At 37.7% G+C, this 21673-nt stretch overlaps 1 protein-coding gene across 1 annotated transcript; it reads left to right on the forward strand.

Annotated features, from left to right (window-relative positions):
* Positions 1-1520: 1520 nt before the first annotated feature.
* Positions 1521-16535, forward strand: LOC141334016 (uncharacterized). The gene is made up of 2 exons (XM_073839162.1): positions 1521-1818; positions 13950-16535. The coding sequence occupies exons 1-2, from the start codon at positions 1566-1568 to the stop codon at positions 16235-16237; spliced, it is 2541 nt and encodes an 846-aa protein (XP_073695263.1). The 5' UTR covers positions 1521-1565; the 3' UTR covers positions 16238-16535.
* The last annotated feature ends 5138 nt before the right edge of the window (positions 16536-21673 follow it).

The raw sequence follows: 21673 nt of genomic DNA on the forward strand, positions 1-21673 counted from the left end.
AGCATAAACCAGCAAATGAGCATCTTAAACCAGCACCACATTTTAACACTGAGTAAAAAAAGCTATTTAGATCAGATTGACATCAGTGAAAGTGGGGAAAATAATGATATATAATATTTGTATTACAGTTTCTGGACATTGACATTTTTGTCCTCTATGGACCTATGTGTAACTATTGTTTAAACTTTAAATTAACTTTAATTAATTAACTTTAAATTTTAAAATTGAGTACGGGAAATTGAATCAAGAAATCGTGACAGCATTAGTTGGATCTTGAAGATTTGGTCTTTAGAATAAAGAATTCTGCAAGAGAAGAGTTTATGACTAGTCATTTCTCCTAAAACTATGTTTCTTCTCTAACAAGGGAACATTGGTGAATTTAATGCACACAAAGAACTGCTAATTCTATTTAAAACTGGAAATGGACAGATGATCTGTCATTTCATTATCATTACTTGAAAAATTAGCCTAAACATTTTTAAGATGGAATTTATTGTACAATAATTACAAAAGACAATTATTTTCTTTCATAGCCTTAGAAAGCCAACAGAAGGATAAATATCACTTAAAATCTCAAAATGAATCATTACAAAAATCTCAGTAGTATTTATAGCTTTGGAAATCTGTAATTTATCCTTTAAATCAGTCCATCATCTGACAGTCTGAGTTTGTTTTCTGTGTGTGAATTTCTATTATGTGAAGAGGACTTTTATTTTGTTGAGGAGGGATGATGTCATAAGGCTGCGCCACACTCCTGCATCTGTGTTTCTGCTGAAGAAAGGTTTGTGTTTTAATCCTTTGTCTAGTGTTTAAACCAAAATAACTTTCTCTGAGATTTATATAGCAGCGGTTCTCAACCCTATTCCTCGTGTGTCTCTTATTTAACTCTGATTCAGATCAGCAGCTCTTTAGAAGAGAACTACATGAATGAACTGTGTTCAGATTGATATGATCCCTACATAGTGTTCATTTATTCACGCACAGACAAAGCTATATATACTTCTGGAAAAAAATACGATTTAAATTGTCTTCTTGAGAAATGTGTTTATAGATAACTGTGAATTGAGTGAATAGCTAATGAATGTAACACGAATGTATCTAACAACAATAATGAACGGTTTTTATGAGTAAACATGCGTCTCATTTCAGTCTCTGTTCATCATAAACACACTGTTTATTCACTGGCAAGAAATGATTAACAAATACAGCTTTTTCAAACTCAAAACAGTGGGTTTCCACCCAAACGTGAAGAAAATCTTATTAGAGTTTGCAAAGAAGAAACAAACATGTGAATTAGGTCTGTTTCTATCAGCTTGTAAATATAATGTATTATTTAGCATTATTTTATTAATTTGCAGTGCTAGTTTTTGAGTGTTTTTGTCTCTAATCTGGTCATTTAAGTCCATTAACTCTCACTCTGACTGACCCCCTTACTAGTGTGCTGACTACTGAACTAGACTGAGATTTAGTGTACATTTCTTCTTCTGTCTGTTAATTATTCTCATCTTAAACACAGAAAACTCTTGCTGAAGTGACGGAGATCCACGTGACACACTGATATAAAGATGACGTTTATTAAAGTGGAGAGTGAAGACTTGAAGATTGAAGAAACATTCAGAGATACTGAGGAACAACAAACAGAGATGGTGTTTATGAAAGAGGAAAGTGAAGATGTGGAGATTAAAGAGTCATTTGGTGTCAAACATGAAGATCCTGAGGAACAACAAACAAAGATGATGTTTATTAAAGATGAGAGTGAAGATGTGGAGATTGAAGAGTCATTTGGAGTCAAACATGAAGATCCTGAGGAACAAACAGGTTGGTTTCATTCTCAAAGTCCTTTTTTAGTGATTATGTTTTATAAATATCGCTATCTCTGTTATTTGTCTTATTTAGTCACACATAAATAAGTAGTTTGTCTGACATTAATCCTCATTTTTAAAAGGAAATGAGACTGAAAAACACTTTCTTCTCTTGAGAAAGAAATGCAATAAGTGCAGTTTTTGTTTGTCAAATTTCCCTGTGATGCACATGAAAGCTGGATATTCAGAATTTTATAATATTATACCATAACTTTACACATTATAGTCGAGAGAAGAGTATTTGAAGAGCTCTTTTGCCAAAACTCGATAAACGCCAAATAAATAAAAAAATTTGTTTGTCATGCCATTTTGCCGTGTATGGAACCTATTCACTGCTCCATCAATGTTTCATGCAAAATCGTTATTTTCCTTGTTTAAAATGTATTGCAAGATGCTGTTTTTTTCCAAAACGCTATAAGCGCCGAACTTGTTTTTAGCCAAAATGCGATATGGGTCATTCCAGCTGGAATCATCAAATGGTCCCCACCTGACCCCCTCAGATTTGTCTGAAAAAAAATCCATGTGATGGGTAATATGCCCAATAGATCATATACAACATTTCAGATCTCTACTGTGCATACTTTTTTCACAAAACATCTGTAAAAAAAGAAAAAAAAAAGAAGTTTGTTTTTTACACCGTTTTGGCATCTCCAGAACTAGTTGTGACTGGTCCATCAAATTTTGAGGGCTAAGAATCTTATTCCAGAACTGCATGAATTACAACTCACAGCATTGTTATTGAATTTACACCTGAATGCTGGCCCTCTACTTTTTTAAAACTGTTACTTTAAGGGTTTTCAGATGTCCATAGAAACCTCACTTTTCAATGTATAAACATCAAACTTGGTAAATGGGCTGATATGCACCATGTCTTTCACATCCATATTCAGAGCAATATTTCCCATGAATAACAACAGAAAAATGAGGAAAAACCCCTTCCTAATTTTTTCAATATTTTATCAATAAGAACACGCTCTTTCGAAATAACAAGTTTCATGTTCACAGCGGGTGTCATTCATGGGAAATATTGCTCTAAACATTGGTTTAAATGAGTTTTTTTTTTTTGGACCTTAATATCTCAACATCCATAAGACTCTGTTGTCTGATGTCAAAGGATGTGAAAGACATGGTACATATCAGCCCATTTACCAAGTCTGAAGTAAAGTAATAGTAAAGTAACTAGATAAAAAGTTTCTTAGCAAACTTTAAGTTGGCTTAAGAAAGCCTAGCCAGTAAGTTTTAAGTAGTTTTAAAAGCTTTTAGTTTAAAGAAAGTTTAAAGGTTTTCAGTTTGAAATAGTTTTAGTTTGATTAATAAAGTTTGAAGATAGATAGTCTAGATAGATATAAATAGTTTGAAAATAGATATATTTATAGATATAAATAGTTAGAAGATATAAATAGTTTGAATGTGAATAGATGCTAAGGTGTTGCTATGCGGTTGCTAAGGTACCCAGGGTGGTTGCTAAGGTGTTGCTATGCAGTTGCTATGCGGTTGCTAGCATTATTTAAGATGATATGATATGATATTAGCATGACTAGCAAGTCGCTAGCATGATTTTAGCAAGACTAGCAAGTCGCTAGCATTATTTAAGGAAGACTAGCAAGTCGCTAACATGATTTTTAACATGACTAGCAAGTCGCTAGCATGATTTTACCATGACTAACAAGTCGCTAGCATGATTTTAGCATGACTAGCAAGTCGCTAGCATGATTTTAGCATGACTAGCAAGTCGCTAGCATTATTTTATCATTATTTTAGCATTACTAGCAAGTCGCTAGCATGATTTTAGCATGACTAGCAAGACGTTAGCATGATTTTAGCACGACTAGCAAGTCGCTAGCATGATTTTAGCACGACTAGCAAGTCGCTAGCATGATTTTAGCATGACTAGCAAGTCGCTAGCATGATTTTAGCATGACTAGCAAGTCGTTAGCATGATTTTAGCATGACTAGCAAGTCGTTAGCATGATTTTAGCATGACTAGCAAGTTGCTAGCATGATTTTAGCATTATTTTAGCATTACTAGCAAGTCGCTAGCATGATTTTAGCATGACTAGCAAGTCGTTAGCATGACTTTAGCATGACTAGCATGTTGCTAGCATGATTTTAGCATTATTTTAGCATTACTAGCAAGTCGCTAGCATGATTTTAGCATTATTTTAGCATGACTAGCAAGTCGCTAGCATGATTTTAGAATGACTAGCAAGTCGCTAACATGATTTTAGCATGATTTTAGCATGACTAGCAAGTCGCTAGCATGATTTTAGCATGACTAGCAAGTCGCTAGCATGATTTTAGCAAGACTAGCAAGTCGCTAGCATAATTTTAAGCATGATTTTAGCAAGACTAGCAAGTCGCTAGCATGATTTTATCATTATTTTAGCATGACTAAGTCGCTAGCATGATTTTAGCACAACTAGCAAGTCGCTAGCATGATTTTATCATTATTTTAGCATGACTAAGTCGCTAGCATGATTTTAGCATGACTAGCAAGTCGCTAGCATGATTTTATCATTATTTTAGCATGACTAAGTCGCTAGCATGATTTTAGCACAACTAGCAAGTCGCTAGCATGATTTTAGCATGACTAGCAAGTCGCTAGCATGATTTTAGCATTATTTTAGCATTACTAGCAAGTCGCTAGCATGATTTTAGCATGATTTTAGCATGACTAGCAAGTCGCTAGCATGATTTTAGAATGACTAGCAAGTCGCTAACATGATTTTAGCATGACTAGCAAGTCGCTAGCATGATTTTAGCATGACTAGCAAGTCGCTAGCATGATTTTAGCAAGACTAGCAAGTCGCTAGCATAATTTTAAACATGACTAGCAAGTCGCTAGCATGATTTTAGCAAGACTAGCAAGTCGCTAGCATGATTTTATCATTATTTTAGCATGACTAAGTCGCTAGCATGATTTTAGCACAACTAGCAAGTCGCTAGCATGATTTTATCATTATTTTAGCATGACTAAGTCGCTAGCATGATTTTAGCATGACTAGCAAGTCGCTAGCATGATTTTATCATTATTTTAGCATGACTAAGTCGCTAGCATGATTTTAGCACAACTAGCAAGTCGCTAGCATGATTTTAGCATTATTTTAGCATTACTAGCAAGTCGCTAGCATGATTTTAGCATGATTTTAGCATGACTAGCAAGTCGCTACCATGATTTTAGCAAGACTAGCAAGTCGCTAGCATGATTTTAAACATGACTAGCAAGTCGCTAGCATGATTTTAGCATGACTAGCAAGTCGCTAGCATGATTTTAGCATTACAAACAAGTCACTAGCTTGATTTTAACAAGACTAGCAAGTCGCTAGCATGATTTCAGAACGACTAGCAAGGCGCTAGCATTATTTTAGCATGACTAGCAAGTCGCTAGCATGTTTTTTAACATGCCTAGCAAGTCGCTAGCATGATTTTAGCATGACTAGCAAGTCGCTAGTATGATTTTAGCATTACTAGTAAGATAGATAGATAGATAAGGTTTGAAGATTGATAGATAGATAGATAAGATTTGAAGATAGATAGATAGATAGATAGATAGATAGATAGATAGATAGATAGATAGATAAGGTTTGAAGATAGATAGAAAGATAGATAAGGTTTGAAGATTGATAGATAGATAGATAAGGTTTGAAGATAGATAGATAGATAGATAAGGTTTGAAGATTGATAGATAGATAGATAGATAAGGTTTGAAGATAGATAGATAGATAGATAGATAAGGTTTGAAGATAGATAGATAGATAGATAGATAGATAGATAGTTTAAAGCTTAATTGAGTATCAATGGCTTCTAGCAGTTTACATTAAACATAGTTCAAACAGACATGGACTTTTGGTCAATGAAAGTCTATGGGACCTTTTTATGATTTTTAATATTAATTTTTAAGAAAACCATAACTCAAAACAGTCTGAAAATATATTTCAACCTAAGTTAGAACAGTATGAAGATCTGACCCGAGTTTGGAGTATGTAGCTTGAACGGTCTAGGAGGAGATAGTGTCTAAATATTTTTCGGTAAAAAAAATAAGAAGGAGAAGAAGAAGAAGAAGAAGAAGAAGAAGAAGAAGAAGAAGAAGAAGAAGAAGAAGAAGTTTAAATAGGATTTCAGTAAGTTGGCTTTCCCAAGCCAACTTAACTATTACTATTAAAGTAATAGTTTCAAAGAAAAGTAGAGGGCCAGCATTCAGGTGTAAATTCAGTAGCAATGCTGTGAGTTGTAATTCATGCAGTTCTGACTAGGACTCTTAGCCCTGAAAATTTGATGGACCTGGCACAATTGTGAAAGTAGTATGCACTGTAGAGATCTGAAATTTTGTATATGATCTATTACCCATCACACAGATTTTTTTCAGACAAATCCGAGGCGGTCAGGGGGGAACTTTTCCAAAATTTGATGATTCCAGCTGGAATGACCCGTATGTCCTCTCGACCAATCAGAATTGAGCGTTGGACGCAATCCAACAAGGCGTGCTCTGAAGCGAGAGATGTTAGTCTTCAAAATGAGTTCTTTAAACTCTAACAACACTTTTGCTGGCCTAGATGAGCCAGTCAGACCTACACATGGGGGTAGAAAACGCCGACTGGACAGAGAACATCATAAAACACAACAAAAGAAGAAGGTCCGTCACTCAGGGGGCGCGTTAATACCCTCCGTGGGATGTCAACACAAGGCTGGTGCGACCGGTTTCTGTCAGGCCGAGAAACTGTCAGCGGATGACCTGATGATGAATTTTGTGAAGTTTTATGAAAGACCGAACAAGTTTGACCAGGACAGAGCCATACTTCATCTCCTGGACGTAACACGGGTGAAAAGGCAGCGTCTTAAAGTCCTGGACGTAAACAAACAAAAAGACCGAAATATATCAGTCAAGTACAGTCTTTTGTGCAGCAGTCACCCAGAGAGGGTCTCCGTTTGCAAGGCCACCTTCATTAAAGTGTTTGGTGAGTACAACTTTCGTTTCAGTGTTGCCTAGTTTAAAACCATTCAGTAGGTTTCTTCCCTGAGGCAAAGGCGTTTTGCTGTAAACAAGCATGCTAACGTGACATAAAAATACTACCCAACCGATGCAAAATTCAGAATTTTATTCAGTTCATTCAGGCTCTACAGTGCGACCATATCACTCGCATTTGCCACTGAAAATTACTACGTGCGACTATATTTAGGATCAGCATATTTGTGTTTCTATATGTTTTTGAGTAATGTATCACAGACATATCTCACCAATCCTTTCATAAACAGTGTTGTTGTTGTTTTTAGGCCTATCTAAAGGGTTAATGGGGCTTACTGATAATCAACAGGGAAAACCACAAACAATCAAGAATTCAGCATTATATGGTGTCATGGCTTTGCAATCAAAATGTGGTTATAATGAAAATCTGATGCTGCGCTAAAACTAAAAATGCGTGAAAGCCAATGTTCTTACTAATCTTTCACATGTCCAAGACGAAACGGTTGAAAAAGTTGAAAAGGTTAAAAAAAATCCAGTCCACAATTACCTGTTATATTGAAAATAAGTCATTTTGTGTGTATTTGTTTCCAAAATGAGTCACATAATTTATGAACTTGGCACATAAAGAGTCAAAATCCTGAATTTCTTCAAAAGATTTCGTAGTTTTGATCAGGACTGAGGTTGATTAACAGATTTATGCAAAAAAAAATTTGCTTTAACAGAGAAAAAGTGGCCAAATTGAGACTCAACAGCAACCCTCAGTGGACGAAAACATCCCCAACAACACATAAGGGTTAATATTTCTGTATTCAAAACTATATTTAAAACCTTAATCTCAACATGAATTTATGAATTTGATTGCACTCATGTTACCTCTGAGCCTCATTAAACATATGAAAAGGTAAAAATAAAGGTTAAATCACGTTAAGGAGTCAAATTTCACCTTGTAATGGGAAGGCAATTTTTTTATCAGATTTTTGGATTATTGTTGTTATATTGACTCTGCTCCTTTTTTTCACCTCCTAACAAGAAAAATAAGCATAGAGCCCAGTTCAGTGAATAAAATTTTTAATTGAATTGGAATTACAGGAAGTGGAACTGATTTCATTGCAATTCAGAGAAATTCATTATTATCACATATCAGTGAGGTCAATAAGTATTTGATCACCCTGTGATTTTGCAAATTCTCTGACTTATCATGGAGGGGTCTACAATTTTCAGCATAGGTGCATTTCCACTGTGAGAGACAGAATCTAAAAATAAAAATCCGGAAATTACATTGTATGATTTTTTTTTTTTGCTTATCAGCCAGATTTCTGACCCTCAAAGACCTGTTATTTTGCTTTTAAATAGTCCAGCTACATGATTCTAAATTAGTAGCACCTGTTTGAGGTTGTTAGCTGTTATAAAGACACCGGTGCACCCCACAATCAGCCGAAGTCTAAGTAGCAACATGGGCAAAACCAATGAGGTGTCAAAAGACACGAGACAAAATTGTAGACCTTCACAAAGCTGGAAAGGGCTACGGGGAAATTGCTAAGCAGCTTGGTGAAAAAAGAACAACTGTTAGACTAAATGTCAGAAAATGGAAGACGCTTATGATGACTGTCGATGTCCCTCGGACTGGGGCCCCACGGAAGATCTCTCCTCGTGGGGTATAAATGATGCTAAGAATGGTGAAGAATCAGCCCAGAGCTACACGGGAGGAGCTGGTCAATGCTGTGAAGAGAGCTGGGACCATCGTTTCCAAGGCTACTATCAGCAATACACTAAGACGTCACGGTCTTGCATCGCACAGAAGGTTCCCCTGCTTACGTCAACCCATGTCCAGGCCCGTCTGAAGTTTGCCAGGGACCATCTGGATGATCCAGAGGAGTCATGGGAGAAAGTCCTGTGGTCAGATGAGACCAAAGCAGAACTTTTTGGTCTTAACTCCATTCGCCGTGTTTGGAGGAAGAAGAATGATGAGTATCATCCCAATAACACCATACCTACAGTGAAGCATGGGGCTGGAAGCATCATGCTCTGGGGGTGTTTTTTTGCACAGGGGACAGGACGACCGCACTGTTTTAAGGAGAGGATGAACAGGGCCATGTATTGTGACATATTGGGCAAAAACCTCCTTCCCTCAGTCAGAGCATTAAAGATGGGTCTTCCAACATGACAATGACCCAAAGCACACAGCCAGAAAACCAAGGAGTGGCTCCGTAAGAAGCACATCAAGGTTCTGGAGTGGCCTAGCCAGTCTCCAGACCTAAATCCAATAGAAAATCTTTGGAGGGAGCTGAAACTCCGTGTTACTCAGTGACAGCCCCGAAACCTGATGGATCTAGAGAAGATCTGTATGGAGGAGTGGGCCAAAGTCCCGTTTGACCTCTGTAATTGTTAACACAGGCTTCTGTACCAAATATAAAATTTTTGACTCAAGTGATCAAATACTTATTTGACAGAGTAATTCACAAATAAATTGTAAAAAAAATTCATACAATGTGATTTCCGTTTTTTTTTTTTTTTTTTTTTTTATTATTCTGTCTCTCACAGTGGAAATGCACATATGCTGAAAATTGTAGACCCCTCCATGATTTCTAAGTAAGAGAACATGCAAAATCACAGAGTGATCAAATACTTATTGACCTCACTGTATCAGTGAGAATGTGATAGTTTTAACATAATTTAAAGGGAGTAACATTGAGATGACCAAAAGAAGAAGCTAATAGCAAAAGTGGCAAGAGAAACTCAGGACCTCAAATTAGCACCACAAAAGATTTATTGCTCCCAAAACCATGAATATTTACAAACATTTAGGAAAACAAAATATTAAACAATGAGAATTTATAAAACCAAGACAAATGGGAGAGGAACTGAAAGTAGCGCTAGAAAATCAAAGAAATAAATATAACAAAAAGATCCCCATGTCTCCTCCAGATCCTCTAAATAAGAAAACAAAAATATGAAATAGAAATCTTCAGCGCAAATGCGGCATAAACTTACTCTGACTAAAAAACACAAAAATACACATTTAGCGCACTTCACTTAACTAGTGTGTCTAATACAGAGTAAAATCCTGCGTGCAAGGTATGTATGTCACACGACTTACTAGGCTGTTCCAGGTCTCCCTTGTCTGTAGACAGCAATAAGATCACAAATTTAAGTGGAGCAAAAGCAAGCTAAAGGTATCAAAGATACAGCGTTAGTCTCGAACGCCCATGTCATAAGTAACAAATCTTTACACAGGTATTTCCAACAAATCTCACGCTAGTCTCGTAAGCAATTAACAATAGTAGCAGATAAACAAACAGCCAGTGACACCAAAAGTTAAAACACACACTCCGTCTTCTGGTTGCCGCTTCCAATTTAAAGGTCTCTAGGCAGATAACGATAGGCAGAGATCACACACCGTCACGGGTAACCAACGATGATTGACAGCCACACCAGCGAATAGAGTTCTGAAGGTAGGCGGTACCTAAAAAAAAAAACACTTAAGTGAAAGAACAGAGAGAGAGAGAGAGAGAGAGAGAAAGAACATACACAAGGAAAACAGTGTACAGTTCGTAACACTAATCTATTTCCTTTCACAGGCATCAGCAAAGACCGTGTGTCCCGGGTGGCTAAATATTATGCGGAGACTGCAGAGGCTCGCCCAGAGAGAAGAGGCGGTGCACGGCACAGTGAGGAGCACAACAGGAGAAGGAAACTCATTGTTGAGCACATCCAGTCTTGAGAGGAGCACCACTGACCTGAATGTTCATGCAGGCCCATAGGAACTTCGGCGTGTAACTCGTCCCGCACCGTTTGTCATAGACCCATGAATGACGTCTCAAATCGACCGGCTTATTGAGGAGAGATGTGCTTTGACTTTTCTTAGCGATCGGGCGTACGATTATCGTACAGTGGGCGAGAAATTTGGGCAAAAACTCAGATAGACTTAACATTGCCATAAAATTTGTGCGATCATATCTTTGGATCAGAAAGTCATAGAGAGCTGGCGGTTGGCTCTTTTTACTTGTCCTATCAAGTAGCCAATATATACTGACATAAACACTTCATAGTCACCGTCCTAGCAACCGAAGTCCGAGTTTTTGCCACTGCAAGCACCACTCACATTTTCTTCAGTCTTTTATCTGCAGGGCCAGCCATCATGGCCGCAAGTATCTCCCCAGTGACCTGAATGTGCACAAGATGCATGAGCTCTTTGAGGCTCAGACCAGCTACTCTCTCTATTACTCGGTGTTCTCCAAGGATTTCAGTCTTGGCTTCGGTCACCCAGCTACAGATGCATGCTCTGATTGTGCCAAACACAAGATTAGGTTTACAGATCCAAACCTAACTGAGACAGAGAAGATGGATTTATGATGATGAATATTTTTAATAATGCGTTTTTTTTTTTTTTTTTCAATGCATATGTAGTGAACAAATTTGTTACAGGTTTGACACTTTACTATAAAAAGACTTTGAATGTACTACTAAATAACTTATTGAATATTGTAATGAGTTTTCACAGGTTCGGCACTGAATGACTATTAGCCTAAATGTGTTATTAAATGATTTGAATGTAATGTTAACGTTGTATTTTTATTATCTAATGTTGTGTTCTTTTTTGTAATTATTTGTTTTATGTGGTGGACAATATTGAAACATAAAGTTGATATTTTACTATTTAGTTTGTTACTATTTATTTATATTTCTTGCATTTGTTTCATATTCCTGCTGCATGTTCTCTTGTTGTTGTTGTTTTTTTGTTTTTTACATAAACCAACGATTTCTTAAAAAAAGGATTTGTATTGTTTTGAAAAAAAAAAATACTTTGACAATTTTGTTTTTTCATTTAACAATCATTGTTTAACATGTTCAGACTGAGCCAACAGACCATTTTAACAGGATAAGTTCAATATTAACAAAATGTAAAAAAAAAAAAAAATCATTTTCATGAAAACTATTAAAATGGATTTATAGCGTTTTGGAAAAGAGCTCCTCATTTATTTGTTGTAATTTCCCACCACTAATCTGTGGTCATGGATGTTTATTTAACAAGCACATCTATCTGTCGGTGCCAATAGCCTCGTAGACAGTATGCCGACATAAAATGCTGTGGAGTTTTGGGCGTCCAAATAATTGACCTTTCCCGATCCAGTCCCCTTCTTTCTGTCCCACTTCTTTTAAAACTCTCGAATAAAAAAAGTGAAAATGCCTTGAAAAGGTTTTTGTCTATCATGCTGTTTTCATAACCTTATGTTTTGGTTTTGAGATTACAGGTTACACCTTTTGTAGTTGTTTAGTGGAAATACAGTGGCATGCGAAAATTTGTGAACCCCTTGCTTAATCTGTGGAAATGTGAATAATCTTAACAAAATAAGAGAGATCATAAAAAGAAAATATGTAGCACTGTCCTGAGTAATATGTATTACATAAAAGATGTTTACATATAGCTCACAAGACAAGAAAATAGCTGAAATTATTAAAATAACCCCCTTCAAAAGTTTGGTTTCTTAATACTGTCTGTGGTTACCTGGATGATCTACCACTAGGGACAGGACGATAAATCATTGCAGTGCGAATCGAGAAATGATTCGGCATCGATTCTGAGATTTTCAGATTGCGATTCTTTCTCAAATCGATTCTGAGTTTGGTTTTAAACAGCAGATGGCACTGCTTGCTTTAGGAACAGCCGTACTCTGCTTGCTTCCAAATCCTTACACGCACTTCAACCTGAAATAACCATTCATACAACTTTAAAATCGTATTACAAGTGTGTTCACATTGGGTTGTGTTTACATTAATCTCACGTCATAAAAGCATTCTGAGCCGAGGTGAATTTACACAACTCTTCTGCTCTCTTCTTCTTAAGCATTTGAGTGTGCGGATAAAAACTAAATTAGAGCGCCATCTGCTGTTAAAAAATCTAATCTCAGAATCGATTCCAAAGAGATTTCAGAATTGATCCGCGAACCAATTTATCGTTCCATCCTTATCTACCACCTTTTTTGTTTAGTGATAGTTGTTCATGAGTCCCTTGTTTGTCCAGAACAGTTAAACTGAGCACTGTTCTTCAGAAAAATACTCCAGGTCCTGCAGATTTTGTTCAGTTTTCAATCATATTTGAACCCTTTCCAGCAATGACTGTATGATTTTGAGATCCATCTTTTCACACTGAGGACAACTGAGGGACCACGCGATGTATTAAGAAAGTAGATGTCCAAATTTGTCTTCTTTTGTTAAATTTTTTTTTTCCACTCGGTACTGCCCTTCGGAAGCAACCAAAGATGCTTGCATATTTCCCGGAAGATAATTTAAATACAATTTACCTTGATCTTCAAACTCAATAAGTTTTTTTGCATGGTGTTTCCTTCTGGAGCATCAGTGAGTGTTTGGACCTTCTGTAATAGTTGTGTTTGAGTCCCTCAGTTGTCCTCAGTGTGAAAAGATGGATCTCAAATCATACAGTCATTGTTGCAAAGAGTTCAAATACACAAAAATGCTGAAAACTGGAGAATCTGCAGCACCTGGAGGATTTTTCTGAAGAACAGGCCTCAGTTTATCTGTTTACAATAGAGGTGCCCAACCCTGTTCCTGGAGATCTACCTTCCTGCAGAGTTTAGTTCCAACTCTGATCAAACCCACCTCTCTGTAATGATCAAGTGCTGCTTCAGATCCTAATTAGTTGGCTCAGTTGTGTTTGATCAGGGTTGGAGCTGAACTCCACAGGAAGGTAGATCTCCAGGAACAGGATTGAGCACCCCTGGTTCAGAACAAACAAGGGACTCATGAACAACTATCACTAAACAAAAAAACTAAACAAAAAACTGTTCGATCATCTAGGTAACAGAACGAAGGGTTTCCAAACATAATTCCAGCTAGTTTTTGACTAAATGTAAACATCTTTCATGTAATACATCTTACTCAGGACAATACTAAATAAAAACAAAAAAAAAAAAAACAAAAAAAAAACATGCATTTTGTATTATCTCTCTTATTCTGTTAAAATATTCACATTTTTACGGATTCCCAAACTTTCAAATGTAACTGTAGGATCTAGCGTACATGAGGTTGGATTTGATGTTTGAATTTTTTTTATGTCTGTAGCTTTTTACCAATACACAGGTGTTAACTTGTTTTTTTCTTTTTAGACCTGATGCCACTGAAAGAGGAGAGTCAAGAACTGAATGTAATGGAAGTAAAAAATGAGGAATGCCATGATTTCATGGCTGGGGAAAAATCTCTGAGCTCCTCGCAGACTCATAAAACTAAACCTGGTAAGAACCCTAAAGTCCAAAAGAAAGTACACACCGGAGAGAAGCCTTTCACCTGTTCTCAGTGTGGGAAGAGTTTTGCACTAAAAGGAACTCTTAAAGTTCACTTGAGAACTCACACTGGAGAGAAGCCTTACTCCTGCCAAGAGTGTGGAAAGAGCTTTGCACTAAAAGGAACTCTTAAACTTCACATGAAACTTCACACCGGAGAGAAGCCTTTCACCTGTTCTCAGTGTGGGAAGAGTTTTGCATTAAAAGGAAGTCTTAAAGTTCACTTGAAAACTCACACTGGAGAGAAGCCTTACTCCTGCCAAGAGTGTGGAAAGAGCTTTGCACTAAAAGGAAAGCTTAACTTTCATATGCAAGTTCACAAAGAGAAGCCTTTCACCTGTTCTCAGTGTGGGAAGAGTTTTGCACTAAAAGGAACTCTTAAACTTCACATGAAAGTTCACACCGGAGAAAAGCCTTTCACTTGTCCTCAGTGTGGGAAGAGTTTTGCATTAAAAGGAAGTCTTCAAGTTCACTTGAAAACTCACACTGGAGAGAAGCCTTACTCCTGCCAAGAGTGTGGGAAGAGCTTTGCACTAAAAGGAACTCTTAAACTTCACATGAAAGTTCACAAAGAGAGACCTTTCACCTGCCAACAGTGTGGAAAAAGTTTCAGTCAAAAAGAGAGCTTTGAAATCCACTTAAAAATCCACGCAGGAGAGAATCCTTACATTTGCTCTCAGTGTGGAAAGAGTTTTAAAGAGAAAAAAAACCTTAACGTCCACATGAAAACTCACACAGGAAAGAAACCCCACAGCTGTAAACTGTGTGAGAAGAGCTTCACGCGTAAAGAAGGTTTGAGGTGCCATATGAGAATCCACGACGGAGGGAAGCCTTTTGTTTGTAATGAATGTGGAAAGCTTTTCAGATATAAAGGAAACCTTAGACATCACATGAAGTTTCACTCTGGAGAGAAATGCTTTAAATGTCATGTTTGTAAAAAAATTTTCACCAACGAGAATACCTTTGAGAATCATGTAAAAAGACACGTCGTAGAGACGCCTCACAAATGCCATCACTGTCAAAAGGGTTTCAGCCAAATACAAATGCTGGAGGATCATATGAGAATCCACACTGGAGAGAAACCCTTCTCCTGCCCTCAGTGTGGAAAGAGCTTCACAGCTAAAGCATACCTTAATATTCATATGAAAGTTCACACCGGAGAAAAACCTTTCACTTGTCCTCAGTGTGGAAAGAGTTTTGCAGTAAAATCAAATCTTAATGTTCATATGAAAGTTCACACTGGAGAAAAGCCTTTCACTTGTCCTCAGTGTGGGAAGAGTTTTGCACTAAAAGATAGTCTTAAAGTTCACTTGAGAATTCACACTGGAGAGAAGCCTTACTCCTGCCAAGAGTGTGGGAAGAGCTTTGCAGTAAAAGCAAAGCTTAACCTTCACATGCGAGTTCACAAAGAGAGACCTTTTACCTGCCAAGAGTGTGGAAAATGTTTCAGTCAAAAAGAGAGCTTTGAAATCCACTTAAAAACCCATGCTGGAGAGGCACCGTTCATTTGCTCTCAGTGTGGAAAGAGTTTTGAAGAGAAGAACAACCTTAACGTCCACATGAAAACTCACACAGGAAGGAAACCCCACACCTGCAAACTGTGTGAGAAGAGCTTCACGCGTAAAGAAGGTTTGAGGTGCCATATGAGAATCCACGATGGAGGGAAGCCTTTTGTTTGTAATGAATGTGGAAAGCTTTTCAGATATAAAGGAAGCCTTAGACATCACATGAACTTTCACTCTGGAAAGAAATGCTTTAAATGTCATGTTTGTAAAAAAATTTTCACCAACGAGAATACTTTTGAGAATCATGTAAAAAGACACGTCGTAGAGAATCCTCACACATGCCATCTCTGTGAAAAGAGTTTCAGCCAAAGACAAAAGCTGGAGGATCATATTAGAATCCACACTGTAGAGAAACCCTTCTCCTGCCCTCAGTGTGGAAAGAGCTTCACAGCTAAAGCAAACCTTAAGGTTCACACTAGAGTTCACACTGGAGAGAGGCCTTACAAGTGCACTCAGTGTGAACAGAGTTTCAAATATCACACAGACCTGAAACGGCATATGCAAACATCCCATCCTGAAAAGAAAATGCTGATTTTAAATTCGCGATAAGAGGTTTGGGAAAAGGGGGCAGTAGTAACATGGGGCCTCATTCGTGAAACTTACATAAATATATGAGTTAATTCCGAGTAATTTGCACGTAAAACAGCCCTCCCATTTTCCTGGGACAATCCTGTATTTCAGTTTTAGTGTCCGGACTTATTTTGAAAAACTCATCAGTTGCCCTATCGTGTCTCCAATGTCTATCCTGTGGAGTTTTTGTTTTAAAGGGACAGCAGCCTAATTAAATACCTGTCTGTCATCGATGTTAATAGAACAACAAAAGATGCTACACAAATGTATCCATGTTAAATAAATCTACTGTATTTGAAAAACATTTATTTTATCTTTGTCATTTGTCTTACTATTTGTAATTTGAGAAAGAGAGAGAGTGAGATAGGGTTGGGTATTCCAATTCCTAATTCCGATTCCAAAAAGAAAGAAAAAAAATCCATTAAAAAGTTTTAAGTCAAACATTTACTTGTTAAACATGTTTATTCTGTCTTTTGCCTATGGTTTTACCAAAAAGTACCACTGAAAACATCTAGACCAATATACATTTCAAACCTTAAATTGTTAAAGTAATAAAACCAGAACAAACAACTCAATTAGCAGTAAATAAATAAAACCGAGGAAATGTCAGGTACAGAAGTAGTAAGGATCCTATGGCAAATGTCAAGATGATTAATGACTTTGACCATTTGATCTTTCCCCCTCCCCCCGCTCATTTCCCACGGTGCCCAGCCACGTAGAGCCCGACCATGTGTTTGTCCCCACGCTGAACTAGTGAACTTTACTCGCCTGGTTTGATAAATTGACAAGGTGCGACGTCAACGGATGACAGGTTTATGGGTTGTTGAGAGGATTTATGAGATGCTTACCCGTTGCGGGATTAATTTATGACAGGTTAAGCAGTTTTTGCATCAATTTATGACTGGGTTTACCAGGTGCGACGTCAAAGGATGACAGGTTTATTGTAGTAGGATGTGGCGTCAGGAAGCGCTCATGTTTGCTTATTACAGAAAGATGAACAACAACGGTTATAAAATGACAACCAATAATAGTAAACATATAATCAATATATATATATATATACTTTTAAATAATAAAATGATGATAATAATCATAATAATAATACATTTCCTAACATTTGAAAAGTGAATCATTAAATCCCTTACCTTTTTACAGTCTAGGGTAAAAAAAAAAGTCAGCGTGCGTGTGTCTGTGGCCCTCTTTGCTCTCATTCGCTGTTTGAGCTCGCGTTGCACAACAGATCATTTGAACATCTTATATAATTTGATGGCTGTATATAAAATGCTTTTTCAACGATATATTAGTTGATAGAAAAAATAGGAGTCAAATAGACACAGCAGTTACGAGTGCATCTTAGTTTGAGCGGTCTAGTCTGTATACCATTTTTACAGGGGGTCTGAATTTGTTCTCACAGTAGCTACATCTGTTTTAATAAGTCTCCCTCGCCTTTTCCAGTCTAGGGGGTAATATCTGTTTGAAGTAATATCTGGATTACTGTGTGAAAGAGAGGGTTTGCAAACATTTTAAATGTAACACATTTATTTCATAGTTACTTTAAATAAACATAATGCAACTTATTCCTCATGGCTTAGGCTTATATTTTAGCTTAACCATAATTTATTTCACATCAAACATGTTAGTTTCTTATTTTATCCATATCCGCACGAGGAAATATATCAATAAAGTCTTTCTCTAATGTGTAGTAAACGGGGCTCACGTCACCAATGACGCTGTGATTTTGGGTCACACGTCACTCAAGGTGCATTTGTGAGTCTATCAGATGACCAATTCCCACCTCGCTGGGTTCAGTGTATCAGTCAAAGACTGTTAATTTGGCAATAGGTCAATAAATTGATATTTGCACCCTGGAGGGAGTTGGTCAACTGATTTATCTGAAAGTTTGGTGGTTTAGCTAGCTAGTAGAGCCTTGGATCATCAACACAATGAAGACACAATTGTAATAAAATTAATTAAATTTATTAACAACAGATATGCAAGAGTAAATACAACACTAGTGATAAACCAATAAATGAATACACACTACTAATAGATAATAGGCAACTAAATGTGAAAGAAGATACGAAATAAAGTGTAGAAACTAACAAAATGGAATGAACGCAGAATGGCGGAATGCAATGCTGTTGAGCTGAAAGTAGCAATATAAGAGATTTCTATGGTAATGTTGTCTATGGGAAACCCACTTAATGGCTCTGGTAGGTTTAATGATAAATAACTGCGTATTTATCTCGGAACAAATATAGCTATCATTTGTAATGCTGACCACAAGTAAATGTTATCTAAACAGGTTAGAAAACATAGGCTGCAGGTATAAACTAAGCCAAGGTCTTTAGGAAAGAGGTTTGGTAAGTTTATAGTTACTGACCACTTGGTCGGGTGATCAGTCCGGCGGCAGAGACGTCTTCCACTGGTGATGCGGTTTGCATACAGTGGGGAGGGCACAGAGTTGCGTTCCGGTAGCCGTTGAGGCGCTGACCTGGAGGATGCTGGACTTCTGTTGTGCCAAAGAGGGTCCTTAGAGCGTGGACCGGGCAGCTGGGTCAGATGGGTCTCCACAGGGTCCTTTGCAGCCAGGCTGCGTCGTTGAGGAGCCGTGTGGTTAAGGCAGTGTCTGCCAATGTGGAAGTCCTTTGCGGACTGGGCTGCGCTGCTTTCGGAGTGGCAAGAGTCAGACGGGTTCGTCCCTGCTGGGTCCTTTGCAACTTAAGGGCAGCCAAATTCAATATAAAAGGTTTACTCAAGAGCTGAGTGGAACCTTAGCTGTCTTGAAGTCTCTTTCTTCGTCAGGCCAGAAACTCAGGACCTTGTATCTGTTAATGTCTCTTCCCTTGCAGGGCTCAGACTCAGAATGGTGTAGCTGTTAATGTCTCTTCCCTTACGGGACTTAGACGCAGTACGGTGTAACTGTTAATGTCTCTTCCCTTACGGGTCTTAGACGCAGTACAAGGAGTGTCTTTTCGGAGGCTACCTTTATCTCTTTCTGATGAGGAGGAGACTGGAATCTAGCGCCTCTCCATTCCAGGAATGTGATTGGCCACTTGTCTGAGGTGGCCATGGTGTTACCCGCCCTAGTGTGGAACTCATTTGCATATAGTAGAGTACAAAGTTAGACAGTGTCTTTTACAATTTACCCAATGCAACATTTCTTTACCAAACCTCTTTAAAATTGTTACCCACATTATGAGGTGCAAAAAGAGTCCAAACATGATAGAAAACTGTTAAACAATCACTTATTCATATCGTAATATGTTAATACGCCTGCGTCTGTGAACTGTTAGTTAACAGTCAATGGCCATCAACATACACTGTACTTTATCAAAGGGTGAAGTGAATCTGTTGCAGTTTACATCAATTTAAGGTCTCCAAACATATGTATGAATGGATTTGGATGGATCTTTGTGGCCTTCTTTGTTTCGGCCACTGCTGTTGCATCCTGAAGGAATTTTTATGGCAGTCATTCCCAAACCTTAGGATTGGAGAGGGTCAATCCGTAGTCCAATGAGAAGTCCTCTCTTAGGTGGTCGTGGTTGCAGAAGGTCTCCCTTCCTGTTCTGTTAGAGGTGTCTGGTAGTTGTCTTGGCATCTAATCTGATGTTTCTAAACATTTGTTTATGTTCCTCAACCAAGATCCAATCACAGTGTGGCACATCTCCCTCCACCCTGGAAGATAGGGAAAGGGGCCTGCCATAAACTGATCCTTGGAATGCCATTTCGACCGTTGTTCACTACAAATGTATTAAAAATGTAAATGATAACACTTGTTCCCAACAGTGTAGCTTATTCATGTATACATTCAGTCCTCCAAGTCTTATTCTAAACGATGTGATCACACATGATATTAATCAAAGAAAAATATTTACACTAGTTTTTAGGTAGCCGTAAATATTGTAATGGAGAGCCAGCAATGTCAAAATAAGTAAAGGGTTATATGTATTTTAACAGACCAAACCATATGGATTCTGGAGACCTGGACATGCCTGGACGTCAACCCCTTAACCTACACAATCACAGTAAACTTTCTCTATTTCTCTGTTTTTTAAAAAACATTATTTACAATATTTTTATAAAGCTTTTGTACTCTACAAAGTGAACACCTACCCTTCACACAAAAAGTTCAACATACTTCCATTTGTAATAAAATATTGTTAGTCATTTAAATTATTATAGTAGGACTCAAGACATTTCATCATAAATCACATGTGCGTTGTTATAGCATTGTAATATCCAAATTATTATAGAAATTTGTGATCTGATAAGTCCTATAAACATTTCAACCTAAAAAAGTGACTCAAGCACAAACACTCACAGAAACAAACATGAAAAATAAAACGCAAAAAGCAAACACAAAACACAAACAAACATGCAAACTAAAAACTAAAAAGCAAACACATGATGCAAACTCAAACACAAAACATAAGCAAAAGACAAATTAAAAACATGTAAAACAATATTGTTACTAAAATCTTAAACAAGTATTTTTGTTTTCTCAAAACACAAACATGTACGATCACACTGTTTATGTATTATTGTAGCCCAATTTGTGCTGAATACATTATAATCATAACCATAAATATGTTTTAAGGTACTGTCGTAAGGATGAGATCTGGATCCAATTGCGTAGAGAAGGATAGTTTATTGAAAGCACTCAGAAAGGAGAACTCAGGTAATGCAACAATAGCAGACAGCAAACGGTCTTCAAACAGGCACTCAGGTGGCTTTCAGACGAAGCAGTGTAAGAGGCAGTATCTTCAAACAGGAACAAAGGCAGGTTGCAGATTATGCAGTATAACAAACAGTCTCTTCAAACAGGAACAAAGGCAGGTTGCAGATTATGCGGACTTCTAATTGAAACATAAACGGAAACTCAGGTGGCTCGTAGATAGCGCTCAAACATAAACGGTCTCTTCAAACAGGAGCAAAGGCAGCTTGCAGGTTAAGCTAATTAGTAAACAGTCTCTTGTAGAAGGAAAGGATATACTCAGAAGAAGTGCCCCTTGGGCGCCCTGGCGGCACGCTAGATTCAAGTCCGTCACTGGGAGCTGCGGGTAAAGGAGCGACCGAGCAGTAATACCCAGTGGTCAGTCCCTTTAGCTGGGAGCGGCTGCGGCGTAGAGAACCTGTTTCCAGGGGTTTAGCAGACAGCGGGAAGACTGGACACAGTGAAGGGGAGGAGAGGGGGTAGCCGGTAGATGGTGTGCTGACCTGATCCAGGTGGTGAGGTGTGACTGTGACACGACAGGACACAACAGGACAGAGTGAATTAGCGAGATAGAGGATAACCACCAGCATCTAACTTCTAGCGAAATAATCCGACAAAAGGTGGGAAAGTAGGGAACATTAAGTAGCAAGACGGGTGAAGTGGGAGCAGGTGAAACGAGTGAGTAGGATTACAAATGA

This window comes from Garra rufa, chromosome 4 (assembly GCF_049309525.1).
Source record: "Garra rufa chromosome 4, GarRuf1.0, whole genome shotgun sequence".
Lineage (NCBI taxonomy): Eukaryota > Metazoa > Chordata > Actinopteri > Cypriniformes > Cyprinidae > Garra > Garra rufa.